At 41.9% G+C, this 27,086-nt stretch overlaps 1 protein-coding gene and 1 long non-coding RNA gene across 2 annotated transcripts; one reads left to right on the top strand and one right to left on the bottom strand.

Moving 5' to 3' along the window:
* The first annotated feature begins 4,211 nt into the window (after positions 1-4,211).
* Positions 4,212-9,015, top strand: LOC120548863. Its single transcript, XM_039785381.1, has 9 exons — positions 4,212-4,601; positions 4,709-5,184; positions 5,324-5,642; positions 5,826-6,627; positions 6,755-6,943; positions 7,148-7,304; positions 7,408-7,744; positions 7,845-7,949; positions 8,059-9,015. Exons 1-9 carry the CDS (start codon positions 4,587-4,589, stop codon positions 9,013-9,015), a joined length of 3,357 nt encoding a protein of 1,118 aa, XP_039641315.1. The 5' UTR covers positions 4,212-4,586.
* Positions 9,016-25,680: 16,665 nt separating this feature from the next.
* LOC120548657 lies at positions 25,681-26,111 on the bottom strand. The gene is made up of 3 exons (XR_005637233.1): positions 26,059-26,111; positions 25,857-25,964; positions 25,681-25,753 (listed from the first exon to the last, which is right to left on the bottom strand). It is a non-coding gene; the product is annotated as an uncharacterized LOC120548657 (long non-coding RNA).
* Between the last annotated feature and the right edge of the window lie 975 nt (positions 26,112-27,086).

Raw genomic sequence — 27,086 nt, forward strand, 5'->3', positions numbered from 1 at the left:
AGTGGTTGAAAAAAGTATAACAACATCCTACACTGGGACACATTGATTGATATACCACAGCAGGATTGAACCCTGGTCCTCCACACACCAAAGTCCTGCAACATAACCACTGGACTATCTTTAGATGAGGCAAGCAGTGGTCCTTCTTTATTTATAAAGCCTCCCTTTGATCATTAATCGCCACACCTAATGGGTGAGAGACAGTGTGAGAGAACCCTTCAAACAAGCCTTAATAAATCCACAACAGTAAATGCTATCGAAACAGCGACTTGACCGTTAGAGGCACCGCGCTGCTTTAATGAACGGTATCGGTATAAAATTTATATGGATAAACATAAAAATGTGGGCATGTCAGCGATTTAAAAAGTGGTTCGTTCTGCTCTTCGCTGGAAAATATGGGCCGCCTTTTATCATTGCGCCGGATTGAGGAGAAATTTGTTGATCTCGTCATTTGGAAGCTTCCCGCAGCCAAAAGTATAAGACATATTGCTTAACCGAGCAAGATTTTCTGAAACTAGACAAAAATACCTACGTTTTGATGTATAAATTGTGTATGACAAGTAGATATTGTGGGCGTGAGAGCAGTTTACAGACAAGGAACTAAGATAATTTTTTCGAAGCTTCACCCTCTGTGCTGTGATGTCATCCACTCTAAGCAGCAGCAATACACACCCTGTTTAATCGATAAAATTTCCTGAAATAATCACTAAACTTAAACAGCTTTTTCACAAAAACTGTAAAAGATATCAAACTGAAAAGTAGACCCCGGATAGCTGAATATTTTGTGAACATTTTAAAGTTTGTTTGCGCAGTCTGTAGGTGAAAGTATGAAGAGGAGTTGAAACATTTTGGGAGCAGAAGAAGATTTTAAGGGGTTGAAAGTCTGCTCTCATTGACTTCAATGTAAAAAAAAGTGTTAAAAAGCTTAAAAATTTTAAAAAGTATAAATAGTAGAAAAAAAGTTGAAGAAGTCCCATCATTAGCTGAAAGAGCTGAACATTTGAAAAGTTGAATGGTTTAAATAGCTGAAAGTATGCAGAAGTTACAGAGAGCCAAAAACGTCACGGAATAAAGTTAAAATTAATAAATAAAGAAGAATAACAATAGATGACTAAAGAAAATGCATTTCCTGCAGAAAATGCGTGGGAATGCTGAACAGCTGAATTGCTAAAGCTAAACTGGTCGAATAGCTTAAATCTGTAAGAAGTTGAAGTAGTCAAAATAGTTGAAAAAGCCGAAATCGTTTTAATTAAAGTATGAATTTCATTAAAAAGTTAAAACTTTATGCTAAACTGAACTGTTTGCTTTAAATGTTGGATAATGACAAAATGTGTAGAACATTGTGAGGTGTGAGTAGATTTTCTAACTGATAATGACTCTCATATGCAGAAATATGAAACAAATTAATACTGTAATACTGTTAAAGATGAAAGTTGAAAAGGCTGAAAGAAGAAATATTTTTATTATTATCAGATATAATCACTGCATAGAACGAAAAAGCATCAATCTAGCTGAGATGAGATGTGAAATATATTAGGTGAAAAAACTGGGGCTAAACAAGAAGAAAGAGAGGAAAGAGACAAGGAGAGAAAGAGAGAAGAAAGAAGAGCAGGAGAGAAGAGAAGAGAGAGGAGAGAAAGAGAATAAAGAGAGGAGAGAAAGAATAAAGAGGAGAGAGAGAGGAAAGAGGAAAGAGAGAAAAAAGAGAGGAAAGATAGAAAAAATTAGAAAGAGAGCAACTTTGACTAAAATTGACTAAAAAGGCTTAAAGTTTGACTGTCTGTGAAAGGGTTGTCATGGCTACTAAGTGTCTGTGACGTGTTTATAAACATGCTTTGTGTATGTGTGTCTGTGTATGTCTGCATGTGTGTGTGTGTCTGTGTGTGCTTGCGTGTGTGTGTTTGTGTGTCTGTGTGTCTGTCTGTGTGTGTGTTTGTGTGTGTGTCTCTGTGTGTGTCTTTGTGTGTGCGTGTGTGTGTGTGTGTAGGTGTGTGTCTGTCTGTGTGTGCTTGCGTGTGTGTGTGTATCTGTGTGTGCTTGCGTGTGTGTGTGTCTGTGTGTCTGTCTGTGTGTGTGTTTGTGTGTCTGTGTCTCTGTGTGTGTCTTTGTGTGTGCGTGTGTGTGTGTGTGTAGGTGTGTGTCTGTCTGTGTGTGCTTGTGTGTGTGTGTGTATCTGTGTGTGTTTGCGTGTGTGTGTGTCTGTGTGTCTGTCTGTGTGTGTGTTTGTGTGTCTGTGTCTCTGTGTGTCTTTGTGTGTGTGTGTGTGTGTGTGTGTGTGTGTGTGTCTGTCTGTGTGTGTGTGTGTGTGTGTGTGTGTGTGTGTATAGGTGTGTGTCTGTGTGTGTGTGTGTGTGTAGGTGTGTGTCTGTCTGTCTGTCTGTGTGTGTGTATCTGTGTGTCTGTCTGTCTGTCTGTGTGTGTGTGTGTATCTGTGTGTGTCTGTCTGTCTGTGTGTGTGTGTGTATCTGTGTGTGTGTCTGTGCGTGTGTGTGTATAGGTGTGTGTCTGTGTGTGTGTGTCTTTGCGTGTGTGTGTGTATAGGTGTGTGTCTGTGTGTGTCTTTGTGTGTGTGTCTACTAAACTGGATGAATAGCTTAAATACGTAAGAATAAGTTGAAGTAGCGAGAGTGGTTGAAAAAGTATAACAACATCCTACACTGGGACACATTGATTGATGTACCACAGCAGGATTCGAACCCTGGTCCTCCACACCAAAGTCCTACCTGGCTCAAGATCGTCTGTTCCAAACAGCTAATCACGTTCGTTCATTTCCAATGTGAGATTCCCCCGCGTCCAATCACATAGCGGGGTGACATTGGACGTAGCAAATCATAACGCTTCTTTCCAATGTAGATTGAATGCCGTAATCACGTACATGACGGCTCGCGTCCCGTCCCCAGCGTGCCTAGTAACGGTTTGCCGTCAACGCACTGAAGCTGTCAGCGAGCGATAGGATATCATTCAATTTAATGGCAAGTTACCATTTAAATATGTGTTTCCTTCTTAAATAGGCACATATACAGTTTATTTCAATCCTTCACACGAAGTTATCTGATCATTTTGCTACGTGTTACATTATGTTATATGGCCGTAGCGTCATAGCTAACAATCGCCAATGCTAACTGTAGCTAGCGCTATCAAATATGGGTCGTTCGTGTCTCATGTGAAATGTAAACAAACTAACGTTAAGGTTACTATCGATAAATGTAACGTTAATAGGCTCAATATTAATATGAGTAGAAAAAGCCATGTTACTACTACTATGATATAACTGTTCTTAGCTAACCACCTGCACCTGGGTATATTGCAAGCTGTAGGTTAACTACTATATTATGGCTAGTTTGCTACATATAATACCTTCAATATTACTATGAATAGAAAATCATATGTAACTAACTTACTATGACATAGCCTAGTCTTTGCTAATCATCTAGGTAGATTGCTACCCATTTAAAAAGTCTGATCATACACCCAACATTAGCTACATTACTGTAACTTAAATTGATTTGATAATGCAGCTTTCATGCTGTCATATTAGGTGTGTGTTTGTGCTGCAGTGTCACAGTGTATTGTCCAGAGAATGCTCATTGTATATTGTTGTCCATATTCATGTTGCCTTTAGATGAGCAATAAGCCTAAAAGCCACAAGTCCATGGGGGAAGGAGAGTGGATGGCAAGGCTGAGGGCATATGCCAGCTCAGGGGTTTGGCCTTCTGGAGGCAACAGACCAGCCCCTAAGCAGCGGAAGTGGCATGACCTCTATCAGAAGGTAAAATATAGCATTATATAATGATCACTTGAAAAATATACCATGCGATAGTAAGACTGTATACCCCAGGCTAAACAGGTTTATGATTGTTTCAGATTGAGAAATGCCCCATGCAGGCCCGTGGACAGACCACTCTGTTTGGTGGGTCAGTGGCCTGTAATTGTGGATTTCACGGTGCTAAGGTGATCTGTTTTAAAATGATGTGTCATTATGATTAATCTTACATCTCATGTCTGCTGCAATGCTGTAGTTGTTACATCAAAATGCTGTTGATTTAGCAGCCCACCACTCAGCCTCCTGCCGCAGCCCTCGCAGTCTGCAGCTCTGGTCTCCGACCCTGGTGCACGCCGGCTGCTGTGCCACCATCTTTCTGGCGCCCCCTCCAACTTTGTCAATGGTGAAAATTATATTAAATAACTCATATTTAATTAATAGTGCTTTTGTATTGTTAACATTATCAAATTAATATTGTTTGTCTTTTCAGTTCACTAAATCACGCTTTGGTGGGTCACAGTCTGCCACACTAAAGCCTAATTTAGTGGCTAGGAGGAGCCCCAGCCCCTCTTCCTCCCCTGTGAGGACTCCCAGCCCCTCTCCATCCTCTGTGAGGACCCCCAGCCCCTCTCCATCCTCTGGGAGGACCCCCAGCCATGCCCCGTCTTCTGGGAGGACCCCCAGCCCCTCTCCATCCTCTGTGAGGACCCCCAGCCCCTCTCCATCCTCTGTGAGGACCCCGAGCCATGCCCCGTCTTCTGGGAGGACCCCCAGCCCCTCTCCATCCTCTGTGAGGACTCCGAGCCATGCTGTGAACACCAGCATGGCAGAAGCCTGTGTAAGTACAGCATTGTCTGTTCATTGGCCTGCCTGTTGTGTAAGTTATGCTTAGTGTAGCCTTTATTTATTCCATACATTAATAATTTGTTGTTGTCTTCTAAACAGGATGAACCTGGAGGAGTTCAGCTGGCCAGTGCTGGGGCTGCATGTTCTTTCTGGTTGCCAGCAGAGATGCGGAAAAACATCCCCATCCAAGACCAGAGGTGGATTTCTAACGCCATTTTCCACTCTGGCAAACTGCGACAAGATTTGAAGCTGTGGTACGAACCCCCTGTCCCAGCTCTCATATATCACCAGACACCAACACCAGATCGCTTTTTTACCCATCGGCTGATGGTGTGGATGCCCTACCACCTGTGGAAGGTGAGGGTAAACTGCCCTGAGTGTGGGAAGCAGCTGACGGGCTACGGTGTCCACAAGAGAGCTCGGAAGGTCCTGGACATTGACAGGTATTACCTGATGGTGACAGAGACACTCAGGTGCACTGTGTGCTCTCTTAACTACCTGTCTACCTCTCAGACTGTCCGCAACCAGCTTGACCTGCCGCACCAGAACATGTTCCGGCTGATCCTGACCCGCAAGTGAGTAAAACAGTTTTGAAAAAATTTGTCGCGTGTAATACAGCAACTGTCGCGTCGCATCGCCGGCTGTGTGCGATAGCTTTTACACGACTATAATGACCCTTCTATTAATGTGTAACTAATCACAGCTACATTTCAGGTATGCCTGTGACATCCGTGTCATTCGTGACCGGACTCTGGGCAACAGTCCAGCACGTCTGGTAAAGCAGCTTAAGGAAAACCATGGGGAGGAATGGCTGAACAGGTTGGCACACTATTTTGGAGAGTGTGCTGACTTTGTTGATCGGCCAAGCCTCTTCCCAGTGGTGTGCCAGGAGCCCCCTGAGCCCATTGATGTGCCCACCAGTCGCTGGCTGCTGTCCGTTTATGGCAGGGACATCCTCTCCCGATTGGACCATATCAAGGCCAGCATCACCTCCACATTTGGCTCCATCTTAAAGATGGACTCAACCAAACAGGTAATAAATTATCTGTGTAATAGATATCCATGTGCTTAAAATATGCCATAATACACATTAATGCTATTGTCAATCATAATATCACATTGGTACGTAATTTAAATGTGTACAGTGTAATTAACATATATACACTTGCTGCTGTAAATTACAGATTTTTTTAACATCACTATTGTCAAATTACAGATCACAAAGAAGCTGGCTGGTCACGCCAAGGGGACTGGTCTCTGGGTCACCTCCATTGGGAACGAGGTTGGCCAGATCGTGACCAGTGTGGTGACAGTGCAGGAGGGGCCAGGATTGGACAGGATGGTGGCAGGGGTGATGGAGCGGTACCGCCAGGCAGCTATAGCACCCCCAGTGCTGCTGTATGTGGACTGTGGCTGCTGCATCAGTGAGGGGTCCAGCAAGCTGCAGACCAGGTTTGGGGAGTGGCCAGACCTTCACATACGGCTGGACATCTGGCACTTCATGCGGAGGCTGGCCGTCGGATGTACCACTGACGCTCATCCCCTCTACCCCACCTTCATGGGCTGTCTCTCTGCCTGCATATTTGAGTGGGACGCAGGGGACCTCTCTCTGTTGCGGCGGGCAAAGAAAGAGCAGCTCAGGCAGGAGGGTGTGCCAGCCTTGAGTGATCCTGCGGTGGATGCCAGGATCACTAAGAATGAGCTGAGCCAGTACTGTCGCAGGAGGACACGCGGCGAGGAGGCCACCATCAGCCTCATTGAGCGGCTGCTGCAGGAACTGGGAGGGGCAAACGGGAGAGACCTTATGGGGGTGCCACTGCTGGACCAGGTGCGCATTGAACACATCTGGCGTGTGCAGCAACGCCACGTCAAGTGCATCCAGGACCTGCCTGGTGTGCATCTCTATACAGAGACAGGCACCGTCAAGAAGGGGGGTGTTGTCCTAACCAGGTATCGCTGTGCCAGAGGGTCCACATCTCTGGAATCTTTTCATTGCCACCTGAAAAGGTTCATTCCAGGTTGGTGTCTCCCTTATGTATGATAAACACTCAGTATACTCTTCAGTATACTCTTTTATGAAAGCATTCATTAGATTGGAAAGCTAGACCTTTTTAATGGACTATTAATATTTTATTGTTTTCTCAGGCACCAGTGCAAATGCACTGAATTTTCAGCTGTACCTCCTGGAAGGCCTGAACAGGTGGAACCAGGACCGGGGGACTGCGGCGGTGACCAGCAGGCCATCATCTTTGCTCACCTACTCCGGGGATGTGACCCAGTGTGTCAACAGCAGCAGCTTGAAGGTGTTTGCCGGGCATTTGTGCCAAACTTCAGGCCACCCTCCAAATACACCGGTATGCTAATGTAATGATAACTGTCTACCTAGTATTTTTGGTTCGTTGGCTTTTAAGTGTTTAAACTGAAATTCAGTGAGACTTTTTATTCCCAGTGGCAAAAGCAAACTATGTACTTAACATGATACATGCCATTAACTTATTAATTATGTGTGCATGCTTGTTTATCTGTTCTTTTTCATAGGAGAGCTGCTTGGTGTTGACTATCTGTTAAGTCAGACTGGGCAGCCCTTACAGGTCAGCCCTGACTCAGAGGAGACGGAGGACATGCTGGAGGATGTGGATGGGGGCGAGGAAGAGGATGAGGGCTTCGAGGAAGACCAACCACCTGACCTCACGGTGTCAGGTCTCCTTGATGATCTTAGCGTCTCAACACAGCCTATCTGCTCCTCCCTGACTGCCTCCTCCATGCCTTCTGCCTCCTCACTGGCTGCTCCCATCCAGCCTGCTGCCTCCACCATGGCTGCTCCCATCCAGCCTGCTGCCTCCACCATGGCTGCTCCCATCCAGCCTGCTGCCTCCTCCATGCCTTCTGCCTCCTCACTGGCTGCTCCTATCCTGCCTGCTGCCTCCTCACTGGCTGCTCCCCATCCAGCCTGCTGCCTCCACCATGGCTGCTCCCATCCAGCCTGCTGCCTCCACCCTGGCTGCTCCCATCCAGCCTGCTGCCTCCACCATGGCTGCTCCCATCCAGCCTGCTGCATCCTCCATGCCTTCTGCCTCCTCACTGGCTGCTCCCATCCAGCCTGCTGCCTCCACCCTGGCTGCGGAAGCATCTTGGGTATGTAAAAGCATATTTATTTGATAATAAATAACATCACTGTTACTTTGTTTTGTCCCAGCTTCACTGATCTCAAAATTCTCATCACTGTTTTTACCAGGCTGTGGATGAGTCCGGTGTGCCAGGCATGGACAGAGTGGACAGCTTGGCAGAATATCTAGTGGAGCTGCGCAACAAGCCCTCACTAGTCCTCACCAACCAGCAGGTCAGGGACTTTTATTGTCTTGTTTATTTCTCCTCTGTTCTCTGTCACACATGTCCACACTTGAATGTTTTTGTTTAATGTGCTGTTCTCTCTATGTTGTCTTTCTCAGGTGAGCGATATTGTCATTCTGTGGCAGAACCTGCTAGACTTTGACAAGCAGCGGATTGTCTTTTCTGCCAGACACCAGACCAGGCTGGTCACAGGGAGGTTCAGGACTCAAAAGAACAGGCAGGAGTTCACTCCAGGGGTGGAGAGTGTAAAGCGGCATGCGCTTACCACCACTGCCCCGCTTGCCCAATGTCCAAATTGCTGCCGCCTGGTGGAAAGCATCTTCATCCGGCTCTGTGCCATCCACCGCAGTCCCAAGAAGAGATCCAGATGGGACCTTATCCTGGAGGACTATAGGCGAATCAGGCAGCGCATTCTGGCCAATGGGGACGTTATGCAGCAGACCACCATGCAGCTGGTGGACGTGAGCCATACCACCCTGGTGAAGTGGCACAATAAGAGGGTGAAGAGGCAGGACATCGCAGTGGTGAAGCAGGGACTGGACCTGCCAAGCCGCCTGTCTGTGGCGGCTGACCCTCTCCTCAGTGCAAATATGCGCCCCCTATCTGCACCCCCCCAACCCGGCCCAGCTCACCAGTACCTCCTGCCCAGCAGTACCGTGGGCCAAGCGCAGGTTAAGAGGAAGGCCGTATATGCATTTGCGACACCTGTGTCTGTGAGACCACGCACTCAGCGGCAGCTCTTCCCTGCTGCGCCTCCCCAGCTTCCACCTCCCACGTCAGCTCCACAGCTGGTGATGCTGGCTCCAATGAGTACACAGGTGCCTGTCCTGATGGCTGCCCCACAGGCCCGGGGTTTCAGCCTAATGTCAGCTCCTCCTGCTCCTCCTGCTCCAGTCCGAAAACTGACCCGCAAAGTATTGCACAACACGTGCAAGAAATGCGGGCAGTTCAGGACAGCTGAGACAGGACACAGCCAGTACAAAGGGACTGTGTACTGCCCTTCAGTTGAGACTGTCCCCAAAGAACAGTGGCTGGAGAACATTAAAAAAAAATGATAACATTTATAATAATTTTATAATATCCCTGTTCATGATATATTTATAATACTTTTAATATTGTTACCCCACAATAAAAGTTTGGTTAAATAAAAAAAACATGCTTCACTGTTTTTTGTGTGTTATGATTAGTTTCTGCTAATTACAGCGCTGGGTATATATTGTAGGCAAATGTGAAAAAAGCTGCTGTAAGGATGCTTTAAAAAAATAATGGCATGATTTTACTTTTAATTTTTAGATGTAAAACCAAATTTATATTTATTGTGACCTATATTTGGATAAAAACAACTATTTGCTTTTAATAGCTGCATAGTTTATTTAACGTATTTGACAAGTAGGCTTCTTCATTACATTGAAATTAATGTCATTAATTTGTCAATGTATTCTATATAAACATGCACTCACAAATATTATCACTAGATTATATTATATGAGTAAATAATGGATAATAGATCAAAACGAAGCCTTTATGTAAGATGTAGGGAAGAACTTCACAAGAATGATTTATTTGCATTTATAATTTATTGTATTTATACCCCAGCCCAGCTTTATAACTGAGGGATACCCCCAATTCTGGGATTGATTTCCAAATAAGGCAATAAACTGTTTTTAACCTGGATAACAGGACTAAAATAAAGAAACTGATGGAATATCTGCCCTGTATTGGACTATATAACAAAATACAAAATAACTGTTCCTTTTAACAAACCGTAGAGGGCAGTAAAACGTCTAGACTGGTGGTAGACTTAAAGTTCCACAGTTTGACGGTTCGAATCCCACCCGCGGCTTGCCCAAACAATTTAAAAACATCAAAAAAATTCTTTAAGTGTTCATGGGGGGCTGAAATACCTTCATGCCTTCAAATTCTTTCCTTTTTTCTTCTTTTCTTCTCTTTTTCCCTCTTTTCTTCTTTCCTTTTTTCTTCCCCTTTTTCCCCCCTCCTTTTCCTTTCTTCCCCCCCTGACAGACTATTGTTCCCCAGCTTGTGGACTGCAGCATAACCACTGGGCTATCTTTAGATGAGGCAAGCAATGGTCCTTCGTTATTTATAAAGCCTCCCTTTGATCATTAATCGCCACACCTAATGAGTGAGAGACAGTGTGAGAGAACCCTTCAAACAAGCCTTAATAAATCCACAACAGTAAATGCTATCGAAACAGCGACTTGACCGTTAGAGGCACACGGCCTTTGTGAACGTATCGGTATAAAATTTATATGGATAAACATAAAAATGTGGGCATGTCAGCGATTTAAAAAAGTGGTTCGTTCTGCTCTTCGCTGGAAAATATGGACGCCTTTTATCATTGGAGCGGATGGACAGAAATTTGTTTATCTCGTCATTTGGAAGCTCGCTGAGCCAAAAGTATGAGACGTATCAATAAACTGAGCAGATTTTCTGAAACTAGACAAAAATACCTACGTTTTGATGTATAAATTGTGTATGACAAGTAGATATTGTGGGGTGAGAGCAGTTTACAGACAAGGAACTAAGATAATTTTTCTCAAGCTTCACCCTCTAGCTGTGATGTCATCCACTCTAGCAAACGCAATACACACCCTGTTTAATCGATAAAATTTCCTGAAATAATCACTAAACTTAAACTGTATGTGGTGGGTTTAGGGTATAATTTTTGCTTCACTGCTGTGATGTCATCCTTAGCTACACACCCTGTTTATCGATAAAATTTCCTGAAATAATCACTAAACTAACAGATTTTTCACAAAAACTGTAAAAGATATCAAAACACTGAGTACACCCAGATAGCTGAATATTTTGTGAACATTTTAAAGTTTGAATCACGTCTGTAGGTGGAAGAATGTAGGAGGAGATACATTTTGGAAGCAGAAGAAGATTTTAAGGGTTGAACCCTGCTCTCATTGACTTTAATGTTAAAAAAAAGTGTTAAAAAGCTTAAAATTTTAAAAAGTATAAATAGTAGAAAAAAAGTTGAAGAAGTCCCATCATTAGCTGAAAGAGCTGAACATTTGAAAAGTTGAATGGTTTAAATAGGTGAAAGTATGCAGAAGTTACAGAGAGCCAAAAACGTACGGAATAATAAAATTAAAGTTAAAAATAAAGAACCGAATAACAATAGGTGAATGTGTGAACAGCATTCATAGAAAATGCATTTCCTCCGGAAAATGCGTTAAGAATGCTGAATAGCTGAACTGCTAAAGCTAACTGGTTGAATAGCTGAAATCTGTAAGAAGAAGTTGAAATAGTGAGAATAGTTGAAAAAGTGGAAATCGTTAAAAAGTTGGCTTTAAAAGCTGAAAAATGACAAAATATGTAGAACATTGTGAGAGTCTTTAGCTGAAGCTGAAGAATAGTTGAAAAAAGTGGAAATTGGTTCAATAAGTTAAAGAAAGTAAGAGAGGGAGGGAGGAGGGATGGAGAAAGAAGGAGAGAGAGAGAAAAGAGAGAGAGGAACAGGGGAGAGAGGGAGGGAGAAGGCGGGATGAGAGAGAAGGAGAGAGAGAGAAAAAGAGAGAGAGAGAGAGAGAGGAGATGGAGGAGGAAGGAGGGATGGAGAGGACAGAGAGGGAGGAGAAGGAGGAGGAGGGATGGAGAGGACAGAGAGAAAAAAGAGAGAGAAACAGGGAGAGAGAGAAAGAAAAAGAAGAGAGAGAGGGAGGAGAAAGCGGGATGGAGAAAGAGGGAAAGAGAGAGACAGAGAGAGAGAGGGAGGGATGGAGAGAGGACAGAGAGAGAGGGAGAAGGAGGGATGGAGAGAGAAAAGAGAGAGAAACAGACAAAGAGAGGGGGAGAGAGAAGACATTCAGAGAGAAGTGGAAGACCACTGTGCTGTGCTGCAGCTATTCAGAGTCCCTGAGAGCAAGCTCTCAAACAAAAGCCTCACTGTGGCAACACCATAACTGCTATCAGTCAAATGACGTGATCCCTGGCACCACAAGGCCTTTGTGAGCGTATGGTTATAAAATTTATATGGATAAGCGTAAAAATGTGGTCATATCAGCGATTTCAAAAAGTGGTTTGTTCAGTGTTTCGCTGGGAAATATCCAGGAGTTTGATCATTGAAGCAAATGGAGAAACGAAATGGACATCTTGTCATTTGGAAGCTCAACCAGCCAAAAGTAAAAGGGCGTATCACAAAACTGAGCAGATTTTCCCCAGATTTTCAGACAGACAGACAGAAGTGGAGCATAAAATGATATAGACTGATGATCATAGTTAGTCTAGTTAGTTGGTCTTACAGCAAGCCTGGGTAATCAGTAGACTGTCTGTGAAAGTGTTGTCATGGTTACTAAGGGCCTGGGCAATGTTTATAAACATCTCTTTGATCTAAGCGATAGCACCTGTCCTAATATGTCTCCTGTAGTACCGCCAACACTTCAGACACTGAGAGCAGAAGAAATATTTTCATTATTATCAGATATATACTGCATAGAACGAAAAAGCATCAATCTAGCTGAGATGAGATGTGGAAATATATTAGGTGAAAAGAATGGGGCTGAACAAGGAAAGAAAGAGGAAAGAGAGGGAGAAAGAGAGAAGAAAGGAGAGCAGAAGAGAATGAGAAGAGAGAGTGTGGTGTGTGTCACGGCGAGCGATGTGTTGTGTATTTGGGGAGTGTGTTTGTGTGTGTGTGTGGGGGTGGGAGTGTGTGTGTGTGTTTTAGGTAGTGTGTGTGTGTTGTGTGTGTGTGTTTGTGTGTGTGTTTGCATGTGTGTCTGTCTTTGTGTGTGTGTGTTTGTGTGTGTGTGTGTGTGTGTTTATGTGTCTGTTTGTGTGTCTGTGTGTGTGTATATGTGTGTGTGTGTTTGCGTGCGTGCATGTGTGTGTTTACAAAATAAAACATGAATAGCTGAATTGCTAAAAGCTAAACTGGATGAATAGCTAAAACCGTAAAAATAAGTTTAAGTAGTGAGAGTAGTTGAAAAGTCAAATAACACTTCGCTAGGGACACAATGATGGATATGCCACAGTGGGATTTGAACCGGGCTCCACACCTAGCCATATGCCATAACCACTGCGCCATCTTCAGAACAGACAAATGTCTTTCCCTTTGAGTATTTATAAAGCCTCCTTTGATCATTAATCGCCACACCTAATGGGTGAGAGACGGTGTAGGGAGCCCTACAAACAAGCCTTAATAAATCCACAACAGTTAATGCTATCGAAACAGCGACTTGACCGTTAGGGGCACCACGGCCTTTGTGAGCGATATCGGTATAAAATTTATATGGATAAACATAAAAATGTGGGCATGTCAGCGAATTTAAAAAGTTGGTTCGTTCTGCTCTTGGCTGGGAAAATATGGGCGCCTTTTATCATTGCTGCGGATTGAGAGAAATTTGTTTTTTCGTCATTTGGAAGCCTCGCTGAGCCAAAAGTATGAGACGTATCCGCAAAACCGAGCAGATTTTCTGAAACTAGACAAAAATACCTACGTTTTGATGTATAAATTGTGTATGACAAGTAGATATTGTGGGCGTGAGAGCAGTTTACAGACAAGGAACTAAGATAATTTTTTGAAGCTTCACTGCCTCTAGCTGTGATGTCATCCACTCTAGCAAATGCAATACACCCCTGTTTAATCGATAAAAAATCCTAAAAAGATTACTAAACTTAAAGGCTTTTTCACAAAAACTGTAAAGATATCAACCTGAAAGAGTAGACCCGAATAGCTGAATATTTTGTGAACATTTTAAATTTTGAATCACGTCTGTAGGTGGAAGAATGTAGGAGGAGATACATTTTGAAGCAGAAGAGGATTTGAAGGATTTGAAGGCTGCTCTCATTGACTTTTGTAAAAGTGTTAAAAAAATTTATTTTTTTTTTTTATTTATAAAGTATAAATAGTAGAAAAAAGTTGAAGAAGTCCCATCATTAGCTGAAAGAGCTGAACATTTGAAAAGTTGAATGGTTTAAATAGGTGAAAGTATGCAGAAGTTACAGAGAGCACAACAAGCGTACGAGGAAGAGGGAATAATAAGAAAAACTAGAAAATGCATTTCTTACGGAAAATGCGTGGGAATGCTGAATAGCTGATTTCTAAAGCGAACTGGTTGAATAAGCTGAAATCTGTAAGAAGAAGTTAAATAGTGAGCATAATGGTTAAGGTAATGGTTAGGATGAGGGAGAAAGGCTCAAGAGCACCAGCGGATCGAACACGCGTGAGATGGAGTTTTGACGGATCGACAAAGCCTCACTGTGGCAACACCATGCAACTGCTATCAGTCAAAGACGTGATCTAGGCACCACAAGGCCTTTGTGAGCGATATCGGTATAAAATTTATATGGATAACGTAAAATGTGTGGTCATATCGCGATTTCAAAAGTGGTTTGTTCAGTGTTTCGCTGGGAAATATCAGGAGTTTGATCATTGAAGCAAATGGAGAAGCGAAATGGACATCTTGTCATTTGGAAGCTCAACCAGCCAAAAGTAAAAGGTATCACAAAACTGAGCAGATTTTCCCCAGATTTTTCAGACAGACAGACAGAAGTGGAGCGTAAATGATATAGACTGATGATCATAGTTAGTCTAGTTAGTTGACTCCTACAGCAAGCCTGGAGTAATCAGTAGACTGTCTGTGAAAGTGTTGTCATGGTTACTAAGGGCCTGGGCAATGTTTATAAACATCTCTTTGATCTGATACGATAGCACCTGCTCTTAATATGTCTGTAGTACACGCCAGCACTTCGACAGAGGAGCAGAAGAAATATTTTCATTATTATCAGATATATGCAGAGCGGCACATCAAATCTAGCTGAGATGAGATGTGAAATATATTAGGTGAAGAATGGAGGGCTGAAAAGGAAGAAGAAGAGGGGAAAAGAGGGGAGAAGAGAGAAGGGAGGGAGAGAATAAAGAAGTGTAAGGTGTGTGTGTGTAGTCTGTGTGTGTGTGTGTGTGTGTGTGTGTGTGTGTGTGTGGGGAATGTGTGTGTTTTGGTAGGTGTGTGTGTGTTTTGTGTGTGTGTTTGTGTGTGTGTTTGTGTGTGTCTGTCTTTGTGTGTGTGTGTTTGTGTGTGTGTGTGTGTTTGCATGTGTGTGTTTTACGTTTTCTATAGTATGCTTGGATAAATTCTTCGAAAAATAAGTTTAAGTAGTGAGAGTAGTTGAAAAGTCAAATAACACCTTAGCCAGGGACACACTGATGTGATATGCCACAGTGGGATTTGAACCGGGCCCCCCCCTCGCCATATTGCCATAACCACTGCGCCATCTTCAGAACAGACAAACATTTTTCCTTTAGTATTTATAAAGCATCTCTTTGATCATTAATCCCACACCTGATTAGTGAGAGACAGTGTGAGAGAACCCTTCAAACAATCCTTAATAAATCCACAACAGTACATGCTATCGAAACAGCGACTTGACCGTTAGAGACACAAGGCCTTTGTGAGCGTATCGTGTAAAAATTTATATGGATAAATGTAAAAATGTGGGCATATCAGCGATTTAAAAAGTGGTTCGTTCTGCTCTTAGCTGGAAAATATGGGCCGCCTTTTCATCATTGGGCGGATGGACAGAAATTTGTTGATCTGTTCATTTGGAAGCTTCGCTGAGCCAAAGTATGGGACGTATCGCATGACTGAGCAGATTTTCTGAAACTAGACAAAAATACCTACGTTTTGATGTATAAATTGTGTATGACAAGTAGATATTGTGGGCGTGAGGCAGTTTACAGACAAAGGGAACTAAGATAATTTTTTGAAGCTTCACCTCTAGCTGTGATGTCATCCACTCTAGCAAATGCAATACACACCCTGTTTAATCGATAAAAATCCTGAAAAGATTACTAAACTTAAAAGGCTTTTTCACAAAAACTGTAAAAGATATCAACCTGAAGAGTAGACCAGATAGCTGAATATTTTGTGAACATTTTAAATTTTGGATCACGTCTGTAGGTGGAAGAATGTAGGAGGAGATACATTTTGAGCAGAAGAGGATTTGAAAGGTTTGAAGTCTCTCATTGCTTTATGTTAAAAAAGTGTTAAAAGCTTAAAATTTGAAAAAGATAAATAGTAGAAAAAGTTGAAGAAGTCCCATCATTAGCTGAAAGAGCTGAACATTTGGAAGGAGTTGAATGGTTTAATAGGTGAAAGTAAGCAGAAGTTACAGAGGGCCAAAAAACGTACGGGAAGGGGAATAATAAATAAAACGAATAATAATAGGTGGAATGCTGTAGAACAGCATTTCCCAAATGCATTTCCTGCGGGAAAATGCGTGGGAGAATGCTGCATAGCTGAACTGCTAAAGCTAACTGGTTGAATAAGCTGAAATCTGTGTAAGAAGTTGAAATAGTGAGGGAATAGTTGAAAAAGTGGAAATCGTTAAAATAGTTGTGTTGGCTTTAAAGCTGAAAAATGACAAAATATTAAGAACTTGTTGAAGTCTTTAGCTGAAGCTGAAGAATAGTTGAAAAAGTGAAGTTGGTTCAATAAGTTAAAGAAGGTAGAAGGGAGGGAGGATGGAGAAAGAGGAGAGAGAGACAGGGAGAGAGGGAGGCGGGATGAGAGAGGAGAGAAAGAGAGAGACAGAGAGAGATGGAGGAGAAGGAGGATGGAGAGAGAGAACAGAGAGGGAGGGAGGAGGAGGGATGGAGAGGGACAGAGAGAGAGAGAAAAAGAGGAGAAACAGGGAGAGAAGAGAAACAGAGAGGGGAGGGAGGGAGGCGGGATGGAGAAAGGAGAGAGAGAGGGGAGAAGAGAGGACAGAGAGGGAGGGAGAGGGGGATGGAGAGAAAGAGAGAAACAGGGGGAGAGAGAGAAAGAAACAGAGAGAGATAGAGGGGAGGAGAAAGGTGGGATGGAGAAAGAAGGAGAGAGGGAGAGAGAGACAGGGAGAGGGGGAGGGAGGAGTGGGATGAGAGAGGGAGAGAGAGAGAGAGGGAGGGAGAGGATGGAGGGGGATGGAGAGGACAGAGAGAGAAAAAGAGAGAGAAAAAGGAGAGAGAGGAAACAGAGATAGAGGTGAGGGAGAAGGGGGGATGGAGAAAGAAAGGAGAGGGAAAAGAGAGAGAGAGACAGAGAGAGGGAGGAGGGATGGAGAGAGGGACAGAGGGAGAAACAGGGGAGAGAGAGAGAGAAACAGAGAGATAGAGGGGGGAGAGACAGTGATCAGAGAAGTGGGGGACCACAGACTACTGTTCATATTACTGTCGCCAGGTGTCTGTGAAAGTGTTGTCATAAAGTAACCATAGCCTGGGAATGTTCTCGGCTTGCTGGCAATCAAATGCGAACATCACCTGCTGGATCCTGTCAGCTGTGCTGTGCAATATTGAGACAGGCGGGCTCAAACGCTTAACTATCGGTCAAATGGCGTGATCGTGGGCACCACGGCAATGAGCGTGTCCGGTTATAAAATTATGGATAAACTTAAAATGTGGGCATATCAGCGATTTAAAGAAGTGGCAGTTGGATTCGGTGTTTAAACAGAGTATCACGGTTTGATCGTAGACAATGGAGAGCGATATGGACAACGTTTGGAATCAGCAATAAAGTAAAAGTATCACAAAGAGCAGGCAGATTTCGAAACTGAACAAAAATACGTCTTGATGTATAAAATTGTGTATGACAAGTAGATATTTAATGAGTATAGGTAATTTGAGAAGGACAAAAGATAGATTTTTTGAGCTTCGGCGATGAGCATCATCACTCAACCAGCCACTCTTGTTTTGTCGATGGAATTTCACAGAAAGATCATAAACCTTTTCAAAAGGCTGTAAAGATGTCAAAACTGAAGATCGTTTGGATAGGCTGAATGTTTGTGGTTTTGTTTAAAGTTGTGGGTGAAAGTATGGAACTAAGATCTTTTGGGGTGGAAGATTTTAAGGAGTTAATATCTTTGGCATGTGGAGATGTGCCATTCAGCAAAACAATAACAAGTTCAAAAATAATTATTCTACAACATGTGGACAGCACTGTGTTTCTTTATGTCACATTCAGAAAAAGTATTCCTTATACAAAAGTATTGAGCATGTATAAAATAATCTTGTATGCACCATACAATGGTTAGTCATTGTTAGCAGAATACATCCAGATGTGTGCTGTCATGATCAGAAATTTAAATGTGTACAATGTTCATGCTACCACCTATAGGTAAAAAAAAATTGTGTAAAATGTAATGATGCTTTTTTTTTCAAAAATAAAGAATGTGGAATATACATGTGTCTTAATGATGTCTCAATTCTTTTTGTATTCCTTTTTATTTTTTAAACAAATTATACAGGAAAAAAATGTATCTAATAGATAAAATTTAATGTAAAACATTCCATTTAATGCCTGGTGTTTACATACAACACAGCATTTTCATATGCCTGAAGAAATTACCCACTCAATGGAGAAAAAAAAAATTTAATAATAAAATATAAAATGTATGTCACAAGTTAACATACAACACAAAAGTACATTTTCACATAGTTGAATAAAAACACCTGAATAGAAAAAATAATAATAAAACAGATTTAAAAAAAAAAAAAAATAAAATAAATTTATGTAAACATTCATTTAATGTCACTAGTTTACATACAACACCAATTTTATAGTTGAAGTGTCACACCGGTCAGGAAAACACATATCTCAATAGAAAAATAATAATAAAAATAGGTTTAAAAGTAAAATATAAAAATTAGTGTAATAATAAAAAAATAATAAAAATAGGTTTAAAAGTAAAATATAAAAATTAGTGTAATAATAGAAAAGATTAAAAACTAGCCCAACGAAGTCTTAGTAATGGCTGGTGTAATACTAAAGGTTCTAGGAGTACTCGTACTTAGCGCAGAATCAGATGCCGTTTTGTGTATTAAATACAGGGGCCATTCTTAATGCTCTAGGAGGCGCGGTCTCGTAAAGCCATCATAGGCGCTTGTGTATTACTTCCAGATGATGTATCTGTTTTAAAAGCCTCAATAGAACGGGGCGCGCACTTTGTGTTTGGGATTACGGATATTGGCACATTTAAACTAGCTAACGTTTTAAAAATATGTTCCACCCTTTTGGTCTAGAGCGGTCTGCAACATTATTATGGGCTGTGACACTTTTCAGCAGATCATACAGATGACTACCTGGCACATTCTTATTTCCAACAACTATTTCCCCTTGATCTGTCCAAGATATCTGGTCATTGTGTCGGGATAATGAATCCAATATGTATTCCGTGACTTCTTTTGTTTCTTATAGGCATATGTTTCAACACTTCTGTTTTAACATATTTTCTTCTTCATCTTTGAATCCTTTGAATCAACTTCAGGCATTGATAATGTAATCACACGTTTCAGCGTTCACCCTGTTTTTATCATGACCAGGTACCTCTGTAGAATACTTGAATATCTTTTAGCTTTTTCATATACATCAATGTCCTGCTGTTTCAATATATCACTCATGGCTCGGTCCAATTCACTTTGTACAGACTGTCGCGAGATACATTTGAGGAGTCCGATGTTTGAGGATGCTGTAATGCTGCTAATTGATTTTGTGGAACCAAAAACATTTTCTGAGTGTGTTCCATCTCAACTCCTGTTGATAAGACTTGCTATGAATGGGATAGCAGCCCCCAGTAGAGGCAGTAGAAACCCTCCTGTTTGATTGATTGTCTTTTTTTTTAAATGTTTAACTTTTTTATCAGCTATCAGTCTAATAACTTTCTTCTTTTCTTTAACAGCTTGTACTGAATATTAGACAACGGTATGTGACCTTGTAAGACATTCAAAGATATTTCACAAAGGGCATTAATAAAGTCTGACTAGCGTTGCTCACAATGACACCTTGCCTCGGGTGATGCCTTATGTAGCATGTCTAACAATGTAAAATTCCTCTCCATTCGGGTTTGACATTATTACACCTTTTTCTAGGAACGTATACAACCTGCTGTGGGGATATCAGAGCGGTTCTGAGTCTTAAAATATCGGGGTTGTGGTTTTATAATCTATCAATAGATAGCCAAAGGTGTAACTAGTTGCATCGTTAAAAGCCTCTAAAAAATATTTACTATTACCGGGGAACATTTGGCGTACAGTAAGCTTATCTGATGTTGATCTCTAGCATTTTGAAAAATAATCATATAGTTTGTATTCAAACTGATTGTACGACTAGCTTTACCTTGAATAAACAGATTCTGCACTTGATATATACAACTAAGACGCCTATGCGATGGACATACTGGGTGAAAACTTTTTGAACTTCCAAATTATCACTGGCTTGATTCATTAAATCGTCTATAATGAGCAAATTATTCTTAGTAGTAGGCAAGAGTGTTTCGTCGCAGAACGATTCCGGGAGACCTTGTACAAAGTTTATATTCAACGTTTTAAGTAATTGATCGTATATTGGTTGCCAGCATGAATAGATGTATACAATGTTATCGATTTTTTGTGAAATAACGCACGACATGTTTTCAATAATGTCTTTGACAAAGTATGTTTTTCCACAATTAGAGGGACCACTGATAACAAGGCTGAAAGGGTGTTGAAGCCTACCATCAAATCCTGAAACATCCCTAGTAGCCATAAGGTACAGTTGTATAGTCTTGGAGCACGCGTCGTTTATTGTAAACGACCTGTACTTTCCTGGTGAGTGTGTCGTTTTTGAGATGGAACTGTTTTTTGTCGCGTGTTATTGTGAAGGCCGTTGTGGTCAGATGGTTAGAGGCCGCGGCTGCTTGGTCACAAAGGATTGAACAAGCCCAATTAACGATTCATGTGTAACCACTTTGGCATTTGTGGCATTGAGGGTTACACCCTTTGCATTTAACCTGTGTATTTTTGAGCGGTCCTATAAGCATAGCATTTAGGACCCCGAAACAAACTCAGTTATATAATCTTCGGTAGGAGCCCCACAGACTTGGGGGCTTTTTTAGTTCATCCGTTAAATCGCCAAGGTAAGGACCTAGAGGTGGGATCCACTCGCCGCTCTCTGCTTGTGAACAGAATGCTGTCAGTGTCAACATATAAAATACTGCTCCTGCAGTTTATCCAACAAATCATATAGCTCCATGCGAGCATAGGCTGTGGTCATGGCCCCTATAAAAACATTCACATCTTTTACTCTGGATGCGACCCCCTCTGTGTATCGCCATTGGACAATCGCTACTTCTGGTGAGATGAATGAGAACTGGCGTAACATCAAAAGTGTCGCTTGAACATGAGCTGTGTGAAGCGGGATGGTTCGGTTATGAGCTCAGCAGTAGTCATGTTGCTACGCATGGCAAATTTGCCCCAAAGACTATTCAGAAGCAATTTATTTGTATGCCTGACAGCTTTGTTAAAACATATCTTGGTCGGATCAAGACGAATGCCTTCGTGTGCATAATAGTCATCTATGTACTTTTGTTTTTCGTCTTCCGTTTTGATATGCCCAGGGTATCCTGAAGCTTCTTGCTTACGTTTAAGAAATGTTTTAACATAGGCTTTAAAAAGCTGATCAGTTTTTTCTGGGAAATGCCAAACCTCAGCAATGGAAACAATCTTATACCCTTTCTCTATGGCTTTCTGTAATTCAAACGTCACCCAAACGCCAGACAACCACCTCTCTTGATCGCTATGTGTGCATGGTGTTGTTTGATTCATCTGAACGGCACACGCCGCACATAGGGGGAACATCAGTTTACCGTTACAGTGGTAGGGCAACACAGGGTGATACAGGCCTCTGCGGTGCTACTGTACATTTCACAATGCCAAAGTATTTGTTTATGTCATCAAAATCCTTGTGTATTATTTGGGGGTGTCCTATTGGATAATCTCTTTTAGACTGAACAGTTGGGTACAAACTTGTGAAATCATAGTATCTGATCTTTTCATCATTTTCTACCTTGTGGTACAGTTTCATTGCATTTGTGCGGCCTCCAAAGAGGGATTCTCGCGGATTGAGACGCCCTGGCTTTTCATATGTTAACATGAACTCCTTAACGTCTGGGTCATTGTCCACAGCCTGTCTCCAATCACATTCCCACATCACCACAACTTTCAGCTGATGCTTATTTTTTAGAGCAGACACTCTGTTATGGAACTCCGATAGCAGTTCACCCTGTGTTTTTTTTTTGTTTTTGGTGAGAGGATTGATTTCACCTGACGCATAGCACTTATCACAGCCGTGAAAGAAGCAGCCATTAAATTCATAACACGTGTGTGTGTCTTCACAATAGCCATCTACAAAGAACTGACCAAATGACTTTTCACCTCTGTTCAGAGCGTGCTGTATGTCAAGGCCCTCTCTGTCTGCAACATACTCAAGCCACTGTATTGAAACATCAGAACATGTCTTGTTTTGCCTAAGGTAGGCCCCTTCGTATGTCAGAGCAACAGAATCTTTGGGGAGGAACAACGTTTTAAATACACCCATACATGAGGACGCCAATGTAGCGTATGCAAACGGGTCTAGGCCTGTGCACTCGTGGAAGGCCTCTCTGTATATTTTGCATGCTTTAATCAAAACCGTTACATCGTTAACACAATAGCTGAGCAGCTCTTTTCGAAAGTCAAAAGTGGTGTCGCGGACCGTAACGTACCACTCCATGAACGCTTTTAGAGGCCGTCACTCATAGCATCATAACCATATAGAGCTGGTGCAGGATACGGACCAATATAATTCTCATTCTCTCGCTTGTTAAATTCGGTGGGAAGAAGCCTTTGAGAAGATCGGAGAACCCCATGGCTGCCGGTGTTTTAGATAGAGCCATAGGGATAAAACTGAACGAATCGATCCAACGTTGATTGAAAGTAGAATCGATCATCAGAAGCACCCTAGAACCGCGCATAGTAATAGTTGGACAAAGTTTCTGACTCACCAGATACTCTAAAACTATATAACTGTCAAAACCTGATGCATTGTGTGCTATAAAAGTATAGCCTCTGTATTTCTCCTGTCTGTAGTTCTTAATGAATGATGCGACACAGTTTGTTGTTTCAGTACAGTTTTTTTTGACCGGCCCATATCCATAACGCATACAAAATTAGCTTCATGGCGCCCACATTGATAACGGGTTTCAAATCGTAAAGATATACTTATCACTACTTTCTTTGCGCTACCGACGGGCTGTATATAGCAAGAGTGCGTAGGTAGCCCCTAAAGGCTCTCTACAATGTAGGCATTTAGGTTTTTACAGCTGTGTGGATTTTTCGACACACGCATATGTGCGTGGACAGGACTCGCAATATTTGATTTTATTGCAGGGTATAAGCCCGTGTTCACGCCGGGTTTTTTTATGGTTTCTTTAAAACACTGTTGCGATTTGCATGTGCGTCCACAGCCTGTGCATTTAATGGTCTTGTCAGGTATACAATCAGTGTAACACACATTACAAAGCCAACTACAAAGGTGCCCCAGAGGGTTCTGGTAGGTCTTGTAACACCCATCGCAAACGTACGACGCCCCAAAAAAAGCCGTTTTATTTACGATGAGATAATAATGTTCGTCATGCAAATACAACCATGCTGTTTTCACATCTGGTTGGTCGTGCGTTTTGAAGATCGTGGGTTTTTTACATCCGGCTACATGATGGAATATCACAATTTTCATTTTCAAATGTTTCTGAAATCTGTCAACATCAGAGAACGAAACCTTATGTGTGTAGTCAAAACCCAAATCACTATGCAGATGCTTAGCATAATTCATCTTCTCATCATGCGACCATCTGCTATTCACATAATGTGCCAGGCAGAGAGAAAAGCAGAGATTGTCGTTACCAGCGTTATTCTTGGGGTTATACAAAGCATTACCTTTTTCTGACAATATTTGATCGTAACCAATGCTTCCTAGTTTTCGACGTCTCCCGACACCCCCTCCCGACATATTGCGCGCTATTGTCACAATTAATTCTAAAGAGTCATCGGTCAGTGAATTATCGTTACTCTGCATCGCTTGTGCGACTTGCTCCAGAAATGTGTCTGTGTTATAGCCATCGCCTGAGTTCAACATTGTTTGGATAGGGACATCTACGGCTGGCCCCCTTAACTCAACATTTAAAACGCTGTCCTGTGTTGCATTGCCCAAAGCCCTCGCTATTAAATCTGTTAAGGTGCTATACACCCTTTCAGGAACACTACCGATATCAGTCAAATCAATATTTCGCAGGTCGACATCTTGACGAAATTCAGCAGCATTAAAAAGGGGTATCTGTCTGGATGCTATTTCGGATGTTACCTTAGAACGCGACCGCACCACACGCAGCACACTACCCTGAGGATTTTCTGTGGGTGATGGAGGGGTACTATAACGCTTTTGGACGGTTGGGGACCGGTCTGTTCATCTGTACAGGATCGCTTTTGACGGGTTGAACACCGCGAAAACATGCAGGTTCTCTTATTACTCTGATCTATGTCTGGGGGTCTGTATTTGATGATTGTGTAGCGTCTGTATTGGACGGTGTATTGCTGTTGAATACACGCCTGAAGGACCATTATGTGACAACTGTTCAGGGGACGGACTATCTAATTCTTGTGTTTTCTCACTGTTGCTTTCACTAGCGCAGCACTAGGCATAGATTGGGCCCAGGCTTCGAATATTTTGGCATGTATAGCACACAAACGTGCAAAATCCTGAGGATTGCTTACTGCTCTTGTGTAATCGTCCTTCGCATGGCCATTCTAGTTCCTCGTCACTACTATCGTCACACACACCTAAGGGTTCAGATTTTTTGTTTTTTGGGTGGGTGGCGCGTGGCGCATTTTCTTTTAATTTTTTTAAATTTTTTTTATATTGTACACAGACTATAGCCTGTTTTTTTACTGTGGGGGCATATTCATAGTCTTTTTAAGGCATACTATCATAGGTACAATCAGCGTATTGAGAGAGCTGACCTGATTGGCCAGCGTGGTGCCAAAAACCTGTGACCAAATCAACCAAATGCGTGTTAGCTCTGACCTGGCTGGCCAGCGTTGTTGCAAGTCTGTGACCAAACCAGTCAATTGTGTGTTAGCTGTTTGCAAGACATCTAATTTATTCATAAGAGCATCGCTTTTGTTTTCGTAATTCGGCTAATTCTGATTGTATTTGTTTATAATTGCCATCTGACGAGGTTGTTGAGGTGTAGTGTTGACACAATACTCAAAAAGCTCTTCACCCTGAAGCAATGTCACCTGCTCAGGACCTCCTAGTGCCCCACAGTGTTCAAACTGGTTGTAAGTATTATAATTAGGCACTGCTTGCTTATCAAGGAATGGAACGTTAACCTCTAATACATTTACAGGATTGGTTACTGATGTATTCCCCCTGTTACACTTTTTATCTGACACCGTTATGACAGAGGTGTGTGGTATACAGCTGACATGGTCGGATCCTTCCTCTGTGCTATAGATACAGTTAAAGAGGTATGCACCTACATTATATTCAGGGAACACCTGCAAAGATGCCTGACTCGATTGATGGGCTGTAAGTGGTGTCTCTGCTATTCCGGCGTCTTCAGACCCTTCTGCTGTAGCTAGCCGATTTGGTTGAGGGGGTGTAGGAGCTGCCGCTGTTAGTCCTGTGTCTTCAGACCCTTCTCCGGCTTCTACGGCATGGATTGTCTAGAGGTATAACAACATATTTTTCTGGTTAAATAAAGACACGCGCGCACACACACACACACACACACACACACACACACACAACACACACGCACACACAACACAGACACACACCCACACACCTCATCAGATGTCTTTTGTAAAGGGTGTCCTTTTGTCCCCTCTCAATGGAGTCACTGCGGGGTGGTAGGGCTTTGTGTACTATGTGTGAAATCACACTTAGACGCCAACAAATGCAACGACTCTAAGTCTTCGGTCGTCGTTACTTGCTAAAACAAAAGAAATGCCTTTTTAACAATATATACATTTTATTTAAAAAGCTTTTATAACACTATGTAAATATATTCTGCTAGATACAAAAGGGTTTCTCACCTCTGCAACTGTGTTAGGATCATAAGATACAGTGGCCGGGTAAGATGAGACCGGAACAAAGGAATGGTTGCGTCTTTTGGGCGGGAAGCCTTTCTGGTATGGCACAGGCTGTAATAAGCATTAGATTAGAATTTTTTTTTATTTTTTTTTTTTATTTTTTTAAATACAACACTCTATTTTCATGTTTTTCTTTTCAATTCACCTCAATAGATCTCTTCTTAGATCCCTTCTTAGGCTTGTGTAGACATCCGTGTCCGCTCCATGGGGTGGCTGTGTGAAATCGTCCTCAGGCGCCAAATACAATGAAACTAAGTCTTCCGTACCCTTTAGTTGCTAAAACAAAGGAAAGGTCTTTTTAACAACATATACATTTTATTTAAAAAGCTTTTATAACACATGTAAATATATTCTGCTAGATACAAAGGGGTTTCACCCCTGCAACTGTGTTAGGATCATAAGATACAGTGGCCTGGTAAGATAAAACCGGAACAAAGGAATGGTTTCGTCTTTTGAAGCGGGAGCCTTTCTGGTATGGCTCAGTCTGTAATAAGCATTAGATTAGATGCATTAGATTATTTTTTTTATACAACACAGCATTTTACCGTTTTTCTTTTCAACTCACCTCAATAAATTGCTTCTTAGGCTTACGATGGTGAACGTTTTTAGGGGTAGCAGCTTTCACAGAGAGGGAGGCAAGCCCACGGCCTTTTATCATGGTTGATTTCAGCCCTATGTGCTATCGAGTAGCCATCACCCTACGGATCCTTTGTTCAGGAATGGATTGTCTAGACACAGAATATATATATATATATATATTAGAGGACTAGAAACACGGTGATAAATTAAATAGTAATAAATATTACAGCCTGAAAGAGATAAATAGCCCCATAAATACCTGTTTCCAACGTTCTTATTCCTTATTAGAAGGACCTTTTGTTTTATGTTCTGGTGTGTTGGGGTCTGTAGGATCGGGCTACACAGCTCTTTTTAAAAAAAAAAAATTAATGAAAACACAGTACTAAATCAATTAATGCTGTAGTGTATAATATATTTATAGGTTTTTACCTTGTGGTATAAGTGTTTCATCAACTAACACAGCCACATTGTCCCAGCTCTTTGTAAAATCACCTAATGACGCAAACTGCATTATACAACAAAAAAACTTTTAAGTCACAAATGACTGAATGAATTAAACACCTTACAATAAGCTTTTTTTAAATTTACTCACCA

This window comes from Perca fluviatilis, chromosome 20, assembly GCF_010015445.1.
Source record: "Perca fluviatilis chromosome 20, GENO_Pfluv_1.0, whole genome shotgun sequence".
NCBI lineage: Eukaryota > Metazoa > Chordata > Actinopteri > Perciformes > Percidae > Perca > Perca fluviatilis.

Coding starts and splice junctions, on each gene's coding strand:
- LOC120548863 (XM_039785381.1), top strand. Junction 6,944..7,147: donor GCATTTGTGCCAAACTTCAG/GCCACCCTCCAA, acceptor TCTTTTTCATAG/GAGAGCTGCTTGGTGTTGAC. Junction 7,950..8,058: donor TAGTCCTCACCAACCAGCAG/GTCAGGGACTTT, acceptor TGTCTTTCTCAG/GTGAGCGATATTGTCATTCT.